Source organism: Lineus longissimus, chromosome 7 (genome assembly GCF_910592395.1).
Source record: "Lineus longissimus chromosome 7, tnLinLong1.2, whole genome shotgun sequence".
Classification (NCBI taxonomy): Eukaryota; Metazoa; Nemertea; class Pilidiophora; order Heteronemertea; family Lineidae; genus Lineus; species Lineus longissimus.
This window is the reverse complement of record NC_088314.1, coordinates 4,503,983-4,521,589: the sequence shown is the minus strand read 5'-3', so window position 1 is coordinate 4,521,589 and position 17,607 is coordinate 4,503,983. Positions and strand designations below refer to the sequence as shown.

The 17,607-nt window shown below is 40.3% G+C and overlaps 2 protein-coding genes across 13 annotated transcripts in view; one reads left to right on the top strand and one right to left on the bottom strand.

The window, feature by feature from the left end:
* LOC135491733 (membrane-associated guanylate kinase, WW and PDZ domain-containing protein 2-like) overlaps positions 1-15,253 on the top strand; it is a 44,215-nt gene extending 28,962 nt beyond the window's left edge. For 3 of the 12 annotated variants that reach the window (XM_064777808.1, XM_064777803.1, XM_064777812.1), the window contains 13 exons: positions 298-338; positions 934-1,063; positions 1,528-1,764; positions 2,486-3,819; positions 4,813-5,008; positions 5,378-5,515; positions 6,729-6,782; positions 7,713-7,880; positions 8,156-8,184; positions 8,598-8,735; positions 9,286-9,447; positions 9,618-9,783; positions 10,523-15,253. In XM_064777808.1, coding sequence (XP_064633878.1) covers positions 298-338; positions 934-1,063; positions 1,528-1,764; positions 2,486-3,819; positions 4,813-5,008; positions 5,378-5,515; positions 6,729-6,782; positions 7,713-7,880; positions 8,156-8,184; positions 8,598-8,735; positions 9,286-9,447; positions 9,618-9,783; positions 10,523-10,770 — 3,041 coding nt within the window. In that variant the 3' untranslated portion in view covers positions 10,771-15,253. The remainder of the gene's footprint in view (positions 1-297; positions 339-933; positions 1,064-1,527; positions 1,765-2,485; positions 3,820-4,812; positions 5,009-5,377; positions 5,516-6,728; positions 6,783-7,712; positions 7,881-8,155; positions 8,185-8,597; positions 8,736-9,285; positions 9,448-9,617; positions 9,784-10,522) is intronic. The other 9 variants (XM_064777815.1, XM_064777813.1, XM_064777814.1 and 6 more) reach the window with 7 other exon arrangements.
* A 597-nt stretch (positions 15,254-15,850) lies between these two features.
* LOC135490904 (ADP-ribosylation factor-like protein 6) lies at positions 15,851-17,567 on the bottom strand. The gene is made up of 2 exons (XM_064776483.1): positions 17,541-17,567; positions 15,851-17,431 (listed from the first exon to the last, which is right to left on the bottom strand). The coding sequence occupies exon 2, from the start codon at positions 17,047-17,049 to the stop codon at positions 16,483-16,485; it is 567 nt and encodes a 188-aa protein (XP_064632553.1). The 5' UTR covers positions 17,050-17,431; positions 17,541-17,567; the 3' UTR covers positions 15,851-16,482.
* Positions 17,568-17,607: the final 40 nt, after the last annotated feature.

Genomic DNA, 17,607 nt, shown 5'->3' with positions numbered 1-17,607 from the left:
ACTCCGATGTTGTATGCTATGCTGTGTATGTGAACCTGTTGATTAATTGTTAGGATTGGTGTCATTAATTGGCTAGATTTCTCATTTGAATACAGACAGTGTATCAGCACACTTCGGCTGGACACTCTGATGATCCCTGGCTTTGAAAATGTAACAGAATTGGCTTATTTTTTGAAGTAGTCCAGCGTATCATGAATTTAAGACAGGGAATTCGCCAAACATGGTGCGTGATTTGTATGATGCCAAGCTGTCGTGTGGATGTAACAGTTTAATTATTATTTATTTATTTTCTTTCAGGAATCCCAATAAATAAACCCAGGAAATCTTCTCTGAAATTGGTAAGTAAACTCATGAAGGGATGTAAGACTGTGTTCTTTGTGGAGTGGGGTGGGATACTGGTTGAGGTGTTCAACTCTCAATACCAGGGTTGTGGGTTCAAACCCCAGTCTGGTCTGTAAATTGTGATTCAACTTTTGGGGTGATGAATAAAACAATCAACCTGCAAGCAATTGTTTTAACACTCTGACTAATGAACGCTGCATTGATCATAGCTCTCCTTAGCAAAAGAGAAATGTACTACCGTTATCATTTACTGTTGCCATGGAAACCAATTAATCTTGGTACCGATCCTAGCCTTGAAACGGGTCAATTGCTTTGATTATAAACATATCAAATTGAAGATTTAGCTTTCTTTTCTGATAGCATGAATAAACTGGGGAATTTAAGTGGTTTCCTTTCAGGACTGTTAACCCTTAAATTACCCTCAAAAGACAATAAATTTAAATCCCCTATGGTGCATATGGTCACACAGAGGAACTAGGTAGTGTCACTGCCACTGTCGTGACTATTGCTGTATTGGGGTCATTAGGGTCAAACGGTAGGGAGTACCCACGGCATATTTCTAAAACAATCGTTTCACCTTCCCTTTTACAGGGTTCTCCCGACTTAGAGAAAGGTCGCTTACCAAGCCAGGGTGGCCAAGTCACAGCACCAGGACAGTATTTCTTCTCCCCGTCTAACGGCTCACCTCAGAACATCACTAGTCCAACACAAAGTGCTGCAGGTCTGTACTGAATCAAAGGTTTCTTTAATTACACCTCATCGTTATTGTGTATTTTGCATTTTTGCAACTTTTTATCAAATTTGGTTGTGACATTATTGCTGCACCTAAATGTGATTTACGATACAGAAGAAGTACAATTCTTTTTTCCATTATAACAATTTGCTTTGTTGCTGTTTTGCGTGTCTATGACCAACCTTCCCTGAAATGTGTGTGTTGAAATTTGAATCGCGCAATCTTCATCATCAAGTAACAATACAAAGGAATGCCGAAGGAATGCCTCAACTTGCTGATGAAGAAATCACTTGGGGGAAAAAGGATTAAAAAAGAGCATGGCTTTTGAATGTGGGTGCATGAATACTCTAGTTTCAGCGCCTGCAATCTTTCAACACACAGCATTCTCTTTGATTTGTTTGTTTGTTGTGATCGTCTGCTTTACATGTTGTGCGTGTTTTGTCTGTTGCTAGCCATTGAAGCCGGCAGTGAGTCACTCCCTGCCAGTGAAGACCTACCCTCTAAACCTACACCAGCTCCCAAACCTTCCCTCACAATTGAACCCGTTATTTCTGCAACCTCCACCACTCGGGTCCTACCTGTTGGTGAAGTCGAGGAGAAACTGAGCGACGAGAACTCTTCTGTGAAGGAGGAGAAAAAAGAGGCGGGCAAGGAGACTCGGAGTAATAACTCGTCTATTAGTGTGTCAGGTTCGTACGTGCTAGGCGCTTGTAGAACACCAGGCTAACTGTATGTCACCTGAGTCTGGGTTTCTGGGTGTAGATAACCATCAGGTGGTTTAAACTCAAAATGAGAAAACGCCTGATGGTGCTCTACACTTACTAAACCATACATTGCACTCCTTATCTATGAGAAAGCCCCACACTCTTTCCCGCCAATACATGTAGTGTGTTTTGTTTAACTTACCCGGTACTTCATTTGCAATGACATTTGGTCTATTATTTGGCACATTAATACTGAGTCTTCCAGTTCCAGCTTTTATGGTATTTTGCATTTTATTTTTTCATTCATATTCTTGGTAATTTATGACTGCATATGCTTTGCATTTGGACTATAATTAGCTCAAAGTTGCAGCTGATGCCCTCAATATCATGTCGACTTAACTGTGTACATGTACTGTGTTCAGGGTTCGTTATGTACTGAAATTAAGGCAGAGCTAACAGGTGTCCTATCTCTAGTCACCACTGATGGGCTGATAAAGCTACAGTCTAATTCACTGTTGAGCCAATCAAGTCAGTGATGAGGTTTAGATGAATTTTACAACGCCTGACTCTGACTCATCTTTGAAACTGGATTACAGTCATCTAGTGATATCTTCAGAAACATATAGACTCTTTAAAGAGAGGTGTTGTGACCCATGAAAGATTTTTATCTGTTTCGTTTCATCTAATTCGTTTTTCTTCCTTCCAGAAAAATCCAGTGATAGTGCCTCAACGATACGAGCTAAGACACCCACCCCGGATACACCAACACCGACCGCAGATAACAGGCCCAAAACACCAACCCTTCCACTGGCACAACTGCGAACGGAACTTGATTCACCATCAAAAACGCCCACTCCTGGAAATGGTGAAAGATTGTTGATAGGGGGCGCTAATGTGCAAACAGAAATCAGGGTACAGCCACCCTATGCTCCGCAGTTACGAGAAAGCAGTGTTGAGGATGGCCCACTGGGTACGCCACTACATAGCCAGTCGGCATCAAACTTAAATATGTCAAGGGAATACACTCAACCACTACCACATAATATTTCTGCTGACTTTGGTGTAAGATATCCGGATTACCCCCGCCAGGATTCATTTGGGTCGCGGGGACCCGACGACTATAATAGAAACCAGAATTTTGGACCAGCACGGCCGTCATGGTCTGACGGTCCTACAAGGCAGGATTATGGTGATTCTAATTATTACGGCCGGCAGGATTATGATCCCAGGGGAGAATTTAGAGACTATCGCTCAGAAGGTGGTGATCGTGGGTTTTCACCACGAGAGGATAACCAGAGAATCCGCAGTCGGACGCCTGGGCCGGATATGCCTTCGAGAAATCTGGGACCTGAACTTTATCGATCAAAAACTCCTAATCCACAGGATATGAGGAGTAAAACTCCGACCAGTGAATTTGCACCTAATTGGTCAGGTGACTATTCTGTTCCTTCTCATCATCCTGCGTCCCTCTCATCGACATCATCATTCAGATCATACCAACCATCTTCCTCAACGTCTTACGTGCCATACCGACAAAACAGTGACAATTTGCACAACAGGAATCGACCTCAGTCGGAATACAACCAATCGCAAAGTTACAATCCGCCTTACTCCATTAGTGCTTCAAACAATCAGAAACTTAGTTCATCCACATCGTTTCCACCATCAAATCAAAATTATCCATCGCCACAAAAGAATGAAAATCCGTACCCTGTGGCATCGTATCCATATCGAAATCAAAACAGTTTATCTGCTGCGCCCGCTGTTCAATTCAGCGGATCACCACAGACAAAGAAACAGAGCACGTCGTTTGAAAACGAAGTTCCAAGTCCAAGTAACATGACCAGAATACAAAGAATACCATCCACATCGTCCACGTCTGATCCCCTCAGCCGAGGACAGTCATTAGACTCGAACAAAAGTCCAACGAGGGAGCCGGAGTTCTGGGAGACGACTGTTTTCCTACGGAGGCATGATAGTGGGTTTGGGTTTCGTATTATCGGAGGCACCGAAGAGGGGTCTCAGGTAGGTCCCGCAAAGGTACAGAACATTTTTTATGCGATCGCCCCTCGTGTGACGCCTTTTACCTTGGGTGTAAGGGATTGTCTTTCTGTCAGAATAACATACCTACATGTGAGCTTACTATCTGTTCAAAAAAGTATTTCTGTTCGTTATTTGGGTTGTCAGGCATTCATTTCAATTGAAGCGAGTCAGTTGATCCCAGCAGAAATAACTCCACCTTTGACCTCTGGAAAATTTCAAGGTCAGTGGTATCCTGGAAAATGATCTGTGTTGATGTAAATAACAAATGACCAAAAATTATTTGAAAAGGAAGGTTTTTTGAGCAGATTGTATTGCCTGACCCTGGACCTAACCTGTAAGTACCGTAGGAGGGGCAGACTAAGGATGGCACATCACAGATTATAATAGAAACCTGTCCTGATTCAAATAAAATGAAATTTGGAGATGTCTTTACACTGTGAAAGTGATCAGGGTGCCTACCTCTCAAACAGTTTCTCACAAAACCATGTTTTCAACAACTGTGTAATTCTTGGTCTGCCACTCATGCACCTTAATACACTAGCTTGTTTAACAAACAAACACAGAGTTCTTGAAGTGAAGTTCCTATGAGAAGCAAATTGACCTCTATTCAAGTAACCCATAACCCCACCCCTTAGAGACCTTAATATGGTATAGATACTAACCTCTCTGGTTCCACGTAGTATGTCGTTGTAGATGGCAGGGTGTGGTTATCAACGGGTATTGTAAGATTCATGCGTAGAGATACATAGGTAGAGTATTGAAAAATTGTTGAAAGCTTGATGATTCTGCTGTCTTTGTACAGCAATTACGAATCACACTGAATCTGAGTGAAGTTACTCAGTGAAATGAACTGCATTATGTGATTGTATTTAGAGCACCACTGTCCCAGATGAGAATTTTGAAACTGAAATGTGTAGTTGAGGTGCATGTGCTGTCACATACTGATGTGTAGAGAAGAGTAATGATTTACACTGAAACTCCCACCTCCAGGTTTCAGTGGGGCATATTGTCCCAGGCGGTGCTGCTGATGTCGATGGTCGCTTAAGGACGGGAGATGAGATCACATATGTCGATGGTCATGCTGTGATTGGCTGTTCACACCACAAGGTCGTCCACTTGATGGGAAGTGCTGCATCAGCGGGACGAGTGTCATTAGGCATTAAGAGGAGGCTACATTCAAATAATGGTAATATACTCAGTGGTCAGCAGACATCTGACCTACTTAAGTTTGAAATTTTTCAATAATTTAAGCTGGAAACCTGATAGTATTTAGACTATTTTGCTACAATGGACAATCTTTTGGTCCAGTGCATAATAACACTCAGTATGGTAATCTGCAATACAGTTTGCAACAATGACATAATGCAGTATATTTAGACCATTGTGGTTGGCCAAAAAGAGGCCTTATGCATTTGACTAATAGATGCATTGTAACAAAGGGGTTTTAGAATTGTTTATGGTGTTGATAATGCAATGTGATTGATTTTAAGAGCAATAATTTTCACTTCAGTCCGTTTTCTAACATTGCATAGTCTCTGCTCTGTCTCTTCCATAGATTCTCAATATCGTAGCCAGACCCTCAATGATGCATTCCCCTATGATGTCACGGTCACCCGCCGTGAAAGTGAAGGATTCGGTTTTGTGATTATTTCGTCTGTGACGAAATCGGGTTCGACGATAGGTGAGTTCATTGGTACGTTTCACCAGCTAAGTGCAATTTCCTTTCTCCTTTTTGCTTTTAGTTGCCGAAGATAGACAGTCATTTACGTTCAAGTGCTTTGGAAAACTTTGAATCTTTGCCGTGTCTTGTCTGATCTCTCATTGTCAATATTGTTACAGCTATCCAATACTTACAATAATGGAATATAATTACACACAGTCAGCTGATTGTAAGCCATTGACTGAGTGCCGCATTTAAAGTACGGAGCCTGTATAAAGAACATTGGGGCCCATGCCAGTAGCCAATTGGAAACCATTGGCCGAGTGGCATATTTTAAGTAAAGGGCCTGCCTAAATGTGGGCTCATCCCAGTGCTTTAGCCATCCTCATTCCCGTGATAACTATCCTTTTAGTCGCTGGTATGCCTCTGCCCATTCCCACAGCAGCTGGTCTGCTCATGCTAATAAGCAAACAATTTCATTTACTCTCTAGTTGATATCACTACCTTTAATTGGACACTAATTCAGCATGAATTTGAATGTACCATGCAATATTTCAAGCAGTCTCTTCTTTGGCCATGATACTTCTCTCTCTTCCTAGTATATACTAATGTTCTAAACATATAAAAGCATGTTTATGTCGTGATGCTGCAATGAAATTGATAAATGAAGTGATTTCAAGACATTGTCAAAGATTCCAGTTGCAAGCACGTTTATGGCCTTTCTTTCTGAATTCGGCATGATAAAAAAAGACTGTATTTTTCAATGTAATGTGTACATGTACTCACAGCATGATTCAAATTTGATTAATTTCAAATGATTTCAATTGATGATTTTAGGCCCAGCTTTTTCCCTTACCTCATGTTGCTATTCATGTTGTGTATTTATACAGTTAGTATGTCCATTTTACAATTGTGTTTTGTAAATTTCATGTAAAAATAGCATGCATGTATTGAATTAGGTGTCCAAGTCAGTATGATTATGAAATTTTGATATTTTAGTGTATAGCGTCTTGTGAAAAATGTGTTAAATAAAAGTTTTGAAATAGGTACATGATAATGATGCTGCCATTTAAGAAAAATTATAGTTGATAGTTCTGTCTTTCATGATTTCATTCCTTCTTTGCTTGTTGGACTTTGTCAGTTGAAATGTTGTTTTTGACATTGCATCGCCAAGTTTGAGCCCTCTGGGTAAAAATATTCATTATGGCAATGTATTCAGGCCAATTGCTTTCACTGTTTCACATAGAAAAAGAAAATTGTGAAAAACTGCAGCCAGGACACAAGTGTTCGCCATGGATTGGTGAGGCTGTATTTCATGTCTTGGTGTTAGTTGAATGATCTGGTCTCTTGAAGCAACTCGCCAGGAGAACAGCTCAAGAGTTTCTTGGCACTAATGCTGCATTCCTGACACATCACGGAGGTTCTAGTCAGCTTGTTTCTTTTCTGGCCACTGCTTTGCTGACACAAACTGAAGCTCATCATGTCATGGTGATGGTGCTTTCTGAGAGTCCATGTGCTTGCAGCTATCCTTCTTCTGCACTCAACCTGCCTGTGCTGTATCTTCAGTCCTTTTGTGGAAATAAAGTGACTTGTCCTCCCAGCTCGTGGTCACATCGGTGTATGTGGGCTAGAATTACTATCATATATCATGGTGTACTGGTTTCAGCACTGCTGTCTAGTATTGGCATTCTGCAGGTGCCCACATAGAACACAAACGGTATGTTCTCAGGTGGTAGATGGTTGCTTCTGCCAAGAAGTCATAACAGGTCTGTCCTGTAGTGGTGATTTCCCGGGGTCGTCTTCCAGTCATTTCTGCTTCAAGAGTGTTGGTGCCTCTCTGTATGTCTGCTTCACATTGGCCTGGGTCTGCAGGCTTCCTGCTTGCATCTCTACTTTCATGTGACGATTGCTATTGTCAAGCTATCAAGGCCAGGGAAAACTAATCATCTCTTGGGTGGCATGCAGATGGATCTTAAATTTAAGTCTAGATTACTGTGGTAAATATGTTGTTCTTATAAAAACTTGTAGGTCTTTGAGAGTCTTGAATCACGATGTCACCCAATGGCCTGCTGGTATAGCATGTAACTAGAATAAGTTTCAAGACTTAATCTCAGGACTAGATTATAAGCAGGTCTATTGTGACAGGATGCCACAGTTTAGCCATTGGTTTGGTGGGCAAACCCACCTTGTTCCCCCTTACACTCATTGCCGACCACTGTTTCTCCTACAGGACGTATCATCGAGAAAAGTCCAGCAGAACGCTGTGGTCGTCTGCATGTTGGTGATCGTATATTGGCTGTGAATAATGTGGATATTATGAGGATGCACCATGAAGATATCGTGAACCTCATCAAGGATTCTGGGTACTCTGTTACCGTGACGATCGGGCCGCCGCAAGGTAGGTATTGCATCATGGGAAATGAAACAAGTAATATGTTGTGTAGTCAAAGGAAACGTATATTACTCAATCTTTTTCTAGGCATTTTGAATAATTGATTATGCTAGAGAATCATTCCAGTAGTACCATGTGCCTTGGTGACACTCTCAGATCGAACCTATATACTAACTAGCTTCAGACAAACAATTTTGACAAAATTTTATCCCCAATACAGCTTTAATCTTATTTTTGCTATCTCCCCTTATTTGATTCTGAAAATCTTATTTTTTTCATAGATGATGTCTCAAGCTCAGCTTCTCAAAGGGTAATTAATTTTATTTTTCTCATTTAAAATTTTGCCACATAAACTTTCCCCACTTTAAAGTTAATTTGAGTGCCAGTCTATTTCCCTTCATATCATTCAACATTTATAACATTTATAATCTTGCTCTAAAATAATATCTAACTAATGTTAACAAGAGAAATTGGTGCTGGCATTGGGGTAAGAAAGTTGGTTTGTGGAAATCAGTGAATTGTGATTTTAATCCACTGGCATAAAGAAGCAGACTATCTTTTCTATCTTTTTTGCTCGCCCCCCGTGGATATTTGGTAATTCGAATCACCCACCAGAGCATTTGGTGGGAAGTGTAGCGCCCACACTGGGAAAATGACAAGGTGGAATCAGGCCATAAGAGACAATTGCGTCTGTTCTGATTCTGATTTCCTTTAATTCGCCAGAGTTCTCAAGGCTCTATGATCAATGCCATGGCCTACCCTGCTGTCAGTGAGAGTGATATCTCATCGAGACGCTCCGACTATTCACCGTATCATGATAGATACGTCAACACTACACCAAGAAGAGGACACAGCTTCGAGGTAATTGCTCAAGATGTCCCATCGATGGCAGTATAATTTGAACCTTACCGCAGCTGTCTTCAAAATAAATGAAGACAGTGTTTTCGATGTTCAGGCACTGTGTTCACTGTGCTTTCTAGAGCTTCAATGGCCAAATGGTTATTGTTCCCACGTTGGAAGTGACCAGTGCCGGGTTCGATTCATGAGCCCCTTGCTCTCTACATCTGTTAATAAGCTGTGATCCAGTGGGCATCTGAAAGACCCCATTCAGATGGACAGCAGCTCATAGCATACTCGCACCTCTCATGGTCAGCAGGACAACTACTGTTGGCCGTAATCTGATAACTATAACCATAACTGTAACTCGCTCTGTCCTACTGTAAAAAAGTAATCAAGCCATTTCAAGCATACATTAACAAGAGTAATACAGCTTCATTGGCTTCCTACTCCTTTACGCAAATGTACGAATGAAAGGCACACAGGGATTGCATATTCACAGTTGCATTCAGGTTTTTGAGTTTGGTCCGTTCTTCTGATACGTCCATATTTAAAGCTGTCCCTTCTCCTCCAGAGTGCTGACCCACCAGACGATGAATATTACCTTGTCGAGCTGCACCGTGGATCGCGAGGTTTTGGTTTCTCTATCCGAGGGGGCCAGGAGTTTAACTGTATGCCGCTGTATGTTCTACGCATCGCGGAAGGAGGTGCTGCTGACTTGGATCGGCGGTTACGGGTAAGTGTAAGAAGGCCTGATAGTGAATGCTCTTTGCCAGGCCAACTGAGATTGGAACTGACCAATTTTTATTGTACTATAGTAGAGTTATCATATGAACAATCATTACCATTGTTTTGTTCTCCACTTCATAAACTGTGGTTGAGTATTTCGTATTATTTCATTTGTAGGTCGGTGACCAGATCTATGAAATCAACAGTTTCAATACAAACGGTATGACACATGCCCAGGCAATAGAACTCATACAAAATGGCGGCTCAACGGTACGAATGTTAGTCCGGCGAACAAATCAACCACCGCCACAAATTGGTGAGTCTGAATTCCCTGTCTTATTCAGTAAGTACATTAACACTACTATTGCAACATCTAGATGTATTCCGTTGCTTCATTTCTCCGCTCAGCCTTGATCCTGCTATGGTCTTTGGGCTTGCTCCTCGGTAAGTGAGAAAATTAACCCATAATAATGTTAAGCTGGAGATCCACAGTACCATACCCGTACAGTCTTGATTCCTACCAGCAGTAGAGTTGTTAGAGTATGTGACCATCCTGTCTGTGATCAATGCCAGTCGATAACAGGCCATACTATTGATGCACTGCCATCTGATTCAGTCTGATCCTGCTACTAGAACCCTCCCATTACGCTACCCAGGGCCAAGCTAGCAGCAGTAAAGCTTCTTTGTTTTATTTGAGGGGATGTTTTCCCAATAATTTTCATTCACAAAAATATTATTTCGTAATTGGAAAAAAAAATCATCGTTTAGAATTTGTTCGCAAATCATGAATCATGCCATGCTTTTGCCTTGCTTATATCATCGATATCATCGGTTTGTGATAAATCTGCCTTTTCACTGAAACCCCCATCTTGAAACATTTCAGTTGAACTCAGATAAGCTGCAAAGTCAGCGCTACAATGTGAGCACTTCAGACCGTTAAAGAGTTATACACCTTGACTAAGTAAGACAAAGAGATCTGCCTAGAGTCAAACCAGGGAGCTCATGACCGCTCACCTGTATTCAGAGACCCAAACCACAACACTAGTGTGGCTCCTTACTAAAATTTGTGTTCATATTTTCAGATTCTTCCAAGTCTCCTGCCACACCCTTAAGGGAACCACAGAAGTCGCCCGGATTAAGCATACGTGGAGATCCAAGCAAGTCCTCATCACTGTCACTTGTACCCAAATCCCCTGCACTGCGCCACTCAACCTCCGTTCCCAATGGGCCGATCAGCCACAGCTCTCCAAACCTCACACGACGCACCCCCGAGAGAACTAGTCAGTATGGAAACTATGCAGAGATGAAACAGTACGGAACGATGTACTGACGGTGGGATGGGGTGGGGCAGGGGTCGAATCATGAATATCTGTGAATTGAAATCTAGGGTCCTGATGTACATGATATCGGGACTCGAAAGCACATTGCAGACAAATTGACTTTATTGCAACAATGTGCAGTATTTATCATTGTGACGGGCGATGAAATGATCGCCGTGTGCAGGGAAGTTCTGTCATTGCTGATTTGATGTTGATTGCGAACCGCAGTGATGACCAATTCTTGTGGCAGGCACCTTGGACGACAACCACAGTCAAGCAGTTATTTGCAATAGTGTGCATCACTGTGATAAAAATCATTTGTCTAGTGCGCTTGAGGGAGTATCGGATATCGGGACTCTTAGGCAATACACTGTGATCTCCGATACGGGTTGAATTGTAATCAAAACATTCTTATTTTCAACTTCTTTTAGTAAACTGTGCGAGACTACCAACATCTTGTGTACACTTGTGGATCTGTAGGGCCCTCTCTACAGATTAGCTCTGTAACCAACATGAGTGATGGCCAAGCATCATCTGCCACTAGTCCTCCTTTAAGGTTCAGGAGAAAATGTTCATATTGTGAACATTTTAAAGAGAGAATTTGAATTGACGTTGACTTTGACTGAGCTGTAGTTTAGAGTTTTTGTAGCTTTAGGCATATTTGCTGCTTCGACTGGGCTGTACAAGAAGGCTGACATGTCTAACTTATTTGTGTAAATAGCTGCTCTGCATGTAAAATAATGGTCACGTTTTTTCTCTGATAAATTAACGCTAAGTTACTGAACTCTTAAAATGTATGCTGTTCTATTGAAAAGCATATCGTAAACACAACAACATTGCGTTCTGCAAAACCTGATAATTTGCAATCCTGTGAAAAAGTTTTTCTCAGCTGTGAAGTGTGGGTGACCCAATACTCCTCATTTTTCACGCCTACATCATGTTCCCTTAACCCAGGTGTGAACTGGCCCACAGGTGACCCTAGGTCTTGTCTGTTACTGATGTGCCTAATGGGACACGGAAATTGTAAATTGTATGATTTTTTTCTTAATGTATTTTTGCTTCCATTTGAAATGTTAAGTTTTTATTTGCTTGAAGTAATTTATCTGCTGGTTCAGAACAGTTCATTCAAACCATATTGCTGTCACCTTCCAAAGTTTTATCTTGAGCGCCCCTCTTTAAAAACGACTGCAATGTTATGTATCCTTATCGTCAATGATTACATATTTTAGCTTGATTATGATCTTTTAAATTTAATGAATTTGGTTGTTAAATTTGTCATATAAGGGGCGACCATGTGATCAGTTGTGATATTGTTAAACTATCGATATTAAGATTCAAGCCGACATAGTGTATCTTGTAACTTACCATCTGTTGACTCCAGACAACAAAACTAATTTGGTGTGATTCAAAATCTTGCAAATAGGAAGTTACGACTTTGAAGTCAAGCTAAGCAATGTTTTAAGTGCGTTGCACTGTAATCGAAGAGAAGTTGATACATCAGAAATATGCATTCAGATTGTTGAAAAATGTAATGTATTTTGGTACACCCTGTGGAATGTTCCGGTGCCTTCATGTTTCTTTCAACTACGGTACTTTGCCTTTCTCAGAAGATTCTATTGCTGTGTATATTATATGTATGATTATATATACTTGTGTAGATCCCATGGCATGTGATGTGTTTACATGCATGGGTTGCCATAGCAACCACGATGGGGTCAGAATGGGTGGCATCTCACAACATAGAGAAATTGGTGCGTTGTTTAGAGTTCTTCGAAAAAAAATCATGGCATGTTGAAATGTGTGGAAAATCACCAAAATGTGTCCAAACTATTTGAGGGTAAAAAATTCATTCCAATAAAATTTTCCATTCCATTGAAGTATTCATCGCTAACCACAGATGCATAAAGATCCAGATTGAAAAACCAGCCAGATTGACAACACTCCGAGTGTTGTCAGTTGGGCTGGCATTTAATCTCGACTCCATCAACAAACATGAATGTAAAATCAGATAAATATTTTTTACGAAATGACAGTCAGGAAGATTTCATAGTAATAACTAAGATAGTCTGACATCGTCACCTGCAGATGAAGTTTTTTTCTCCTCAAATTGCTGTTATTTGTGAAATCAGCGTTCAAGTTCAGCTATTCGTATTCACAATAACTGCACTACAGCATTGTGTATAACTGCATTTCACTTTCCTGGACCACCAGTATTTACGAACGGCGCACCCCTTTAAAGGTACGTCAACACTGGCACTCGCACACACATCACGTCACCTAGCCAAGACGTATCTCACGTACTGTTATAGAGCACCTTCATTGACTGATGACAGAACATTTGCCTGGTTACAGAACATTGCCTGGATTTAGAATAACATGTTTGGTACAGGTCAGGATGAAGCTTTTTGTGATCCCTCTCTCTCTTAAGAGCTTGATTGAGATTTGAACTCCACTTGAGAAAATATATATCCTTTGATTACTTTGTGAGGGATTCATATCTTAGATTCGTAATTCGTAAAAAATGAGACAGGCTTGTAGATGAGCAGATAATCACCAATTCTCATCCTGGTCTTTACCTACCTGTGATATTAAGTAGTTTATGATAGTGTAAATATAGACCTCAGACTTCCCTGTGTATTCATTATCTATGTGTGGGTTTTGAGGAACAATATTTTCTTATATTTGAACTTGTGTTATCAGTGTAGCTTTCGTCATTCTTACTCCCTCTTTGACTCTCAATTGAGGAATTAGCAAGCTGGCTGTCCTTGGTTGTCTAATCAGCCTTGATTAGAGAACCAAGGATTCTAAATGGCCTCACAGTGAACGTTTGCCATCAGGTTTCAAAGTGGCCCTTTGATGCAACATCATGTACCACTGTGATGAAAACAAGGCTTTAATAGGGACTTAGGCCTCTTAGAATTGAGCATAATGTGATGACTTTGGGACTGATGATGCAGGTGATGATGTCGGGTTGAATTAGTGACTGCATTGTTAGTTATTTTACTGGTATGATGTTTGGAGTTGTCTTGTCAGTATACCTGAGGTGGCGATAATCATATCATGAAAATGATTGTTTTTTTATCGGGTGGTGACTTGATTATACATGTACACCTCAAGCATCTCTTGACAAGACATTTCCCAGTATTGGTAAGTTTTATCGAATATCAATTTCTTCTTTTAAATCAGGACTGATATCAGGTCTTACTGATAGTTTTACTGCTTGGCACATATTCATGTTATTACATTTTATGTTGTTAATGATAGAATCTACCAATGTCTAGGTTTCGTATCGAGGCATCTTTAAAATCATATCTCTTTTTATGTCTGCCGCCGATATTCGTGGCGATTCATTCCTTCTGTGAGAGGAGCTGTTATATACTTGTACAGTGCATGTTTTCATACTGTTCATATTTTACCATAAAGGTTTTAGGGTTGTTTTCTTTAGCAAGGATGGCCAATATTATTGACCTATATATCAGCTGACATCTTGGAAGCATATCACTCTAATGTATTGGACTTGAGATAGATAATGGCCGTCTGGTTAAAATTTGAGCACAGTGATGCTCTATAATCATGTACAGTAACATATTCCAATACATGTTTATCTATTAATATCACTATTTAAAGCTTAGTTGAAGAGACAAGTGAGAAAATGCCACCTGTCAAAAATGCGCAGTTAGAGAGTTCCAAGTAGATGACAGCACAGTTATACATCTGTTGGTGAAATGCTGAATTCTGTTTTTCAGTGAAATGGCCCATTACTTTTACTATACCTGGCATGAGGTTGATGTCATTGCTGTCATATTGGACGGCAAAATTGTGCTCTTGAATGACAAAACATGATGTTGTATCAGTGCAGCTGTGTAGCAATTGATATGGCGTCAGCATTGTCCCACTGACTTAGCATCGTTTCATTGTTTTCTAAGACCTCATTTTCAGTCCAAAAGATGGCGCCATCACAGGTTAAGTCCGTCTATGAAGTAATATTATAATTTTAAACTCTACTGCCTTTGTTTTGCTCACCACCCAGGGTGGTAAATTTTATCCATTTTTTGCTGCTGGAGTATAGATATTGATGTATTGCTCAAGTATAATGTTGAGCAAATGTTAACATGTAGGTAGATCTTCATCGTATATTACTACACTGTACCATAACTTGAGAAGTTATTTAAATTTTATATCAATAATGGGTCATATTCAGCACAAATATCATGAAATTTAAAACAAGTGCAACCTGTGTATAAGGGACAGTGATTTAGGGCCCAAAGTGGTCCTTTCTATAGAATTTGACCACCGTATCGTGATATGAGGACAGCACATGTCATCCACAGGGTGATCCTAGGAGAGGGGTATTACCGTCACTTACATGTTGTAAATAGACCAGACATATTCTGTCTAAACCAACCTTCACTACTGAAATCATATCATTGTAGATTCTCAGCCATTATTATAGCAATTTAAGAATAATAATAAATTTGCTCATTTTTCATTAAATTTTTGTTTCTGTTTATTTGTTTCCTAATCCCAGTTGAGTGCTTTGCTCACTAGTTTAGTCATTTTCATAATCATCATCATCATCATCATAATCATTACCGGCATTGTAACCCTTTTGGATTTATGCCCAAGGTATAAGGAGTCCACTTCAGTCTACTGTCCACCTATGTGGGGTCTTACATGTACATGTACTTCCCTGGCATAGTTATTCCGGTACAAGGGACCACGGCTTTTGGTCTCATCTGACAGACTTCATGAAGTCTCAAACTTGTTCTGAAGAGCCAGGAATTTTAGTGCTGCTTCATCCAGAAATACGATCCTGGATTGTTGCGGGCCCTAATACCTGGGAGACAGCAGTGTCAACTACCAGGCTATCCTTTTAATTTGACTACTGTTATAGAACACATGTTCTGTAAGGATGATAGTAAAGGATCTCCAGTTCCAGTTCGAGTGCTTGTCGGCCGTTAGTCAATCATGGAGTGTCAATTATCCGTCATTGGGTTTCAATGCATGTGAATAACATGCAGGACTTGGCATTGCTAGTTAAACAAGACGCATTGCCATGGTTACCACAGTTGAACAAGACCAACAAATCCATCAAATATCAACATTTATTGAAATATGTTCAGGATGGAACAGTTCGACAATAGAGCACTACACGTAGAACCGGGTACAAAGAATACAATACTAATACATAGAGTAGACTGGATTTTTACATGTACATGTACATCGAACACGTCACAGTACCGTACTTGTAATGATCAGTTTCAATGATGTGGTGCATGTTACACTTGAAACTCAAACTTACTGGGGTAAATATAGACTACAGAGTGATTCAATGCACATGTGCCCATGACCCCATGTAACGTTTCAGCAGTGTCACAAAGAAATTAAAGTTCTGGGAACAATCTTGAAAGCTTGGTCCTAATTACCACTACCAGTACATGTTATCAAAAGTGAATCCAAAATTTGCTCAATCAGATAGAGCAGGCCATTCATAAATAAATGAACCAGTTTTCACCACACTTGTGTTAATAGTCCTACATGTATCACAGTGTTTAGTCTCTTGTAAATTTGAATCAAAATGTACTTGTAGCAAAACCATACGATTAACGAAACCTCAATCACTCCCGATAGATACTGGTGAAAATTAATTCATGAATGACCCATGCCCAAGTTATGGCTGGTATCCTTTTGTCATCATAGCATGTAACTCAATTCATCAGACATTATTTTGGTTGGTTTAAAACTGCTTTGAGTTGATCTGTTAACCAATCAAACCCAGAGTCTAGTCCTTCTCCAGTCAAAGCATTACTGGCACAGATATGCCATGGCTTATCACTGATGTTTTCCAGTCCCATAATATTAGAACACTTTACACTTGACAATGATTCCCGTAAATCCATCTTATTAGCAAAGAACAGGATAGGAATGCGACGTTTCTTTATATCAGGACTTGCTAGTAAGCTCTCCAATTCATCCTTGGCCACAACCATTCGCATCTTATCGTTGCTGGCGATCACGAAGATAATTCCATGACATTCCTTGTAGTAATGCTCCCACAGATTGCGATATCGTCCTTGCCCTGACATGTCAAATGCTGTGAAAGCAAGTGTACTGGTCTGAAATTTTTCCACGCTGAAGCCAACAGTTGGGACAACATCTCGCTGTTCTTGTCGCGGTTTTAAACGATTGATGATTGTCGTTTTTCCGCTATTGTCCAATCCAATGACCAGTATGTTTGCTTCCTTTTTAGAAAGTCCAAGCCATTTTTGTAATTTATCAAAGAATCCCATGTTGCAAATATGTCTGTAGGATGCAAAGAAATGTCACTCTTGTAAACAGATATGAGATATTGTCAAGTATGGGACTTTCATTCACCTCAGTTCTGAATTCATATTACTGGCGAGCAATGTGAATGTCAATTGCTGAATGCATGCGAGGCACAAAATCCTTTCCCACAATTGAAATTGTAGACAAGACTAAGTTAACTTCCTTGTTGTTGAATGACAACCAGTGTTCATGAAACCTGGAATTTCTGGCAACTAACAATGCACACACTTTTATGTGTACAAAATGTACACAACAGTGTACTGTTACTGTTTGATGTCCCTGGTGACCAGTGATGCTTTCTCGTTTTTCTCGAACTATGGACGTTTCCTCGATGTACCAGATGTTCTGAAACAAGATGAGCACTATTGCAACAAATCAATGTCGACGATTGTATATTCAGGACGGATTTAGATCAATAAACGACAAGTTTGGGAAGAAATGTCACAGATTCTACATCTTTTCTAGACGGAAGGAAATCATGGAATTTCTCCCACAATGCATCAGAAAACTGAAAATCTCCC

Bases quoted from the DNA above. Each gene is read 5' to 3' on its own strand.
- LOC135490904 (XM_064776483.1), bottom strand. From the start codon at position 17,049: ATGGGATTCTTTGATAAATTACAAAAATGGCTTGGACTTTCTAAAAAG.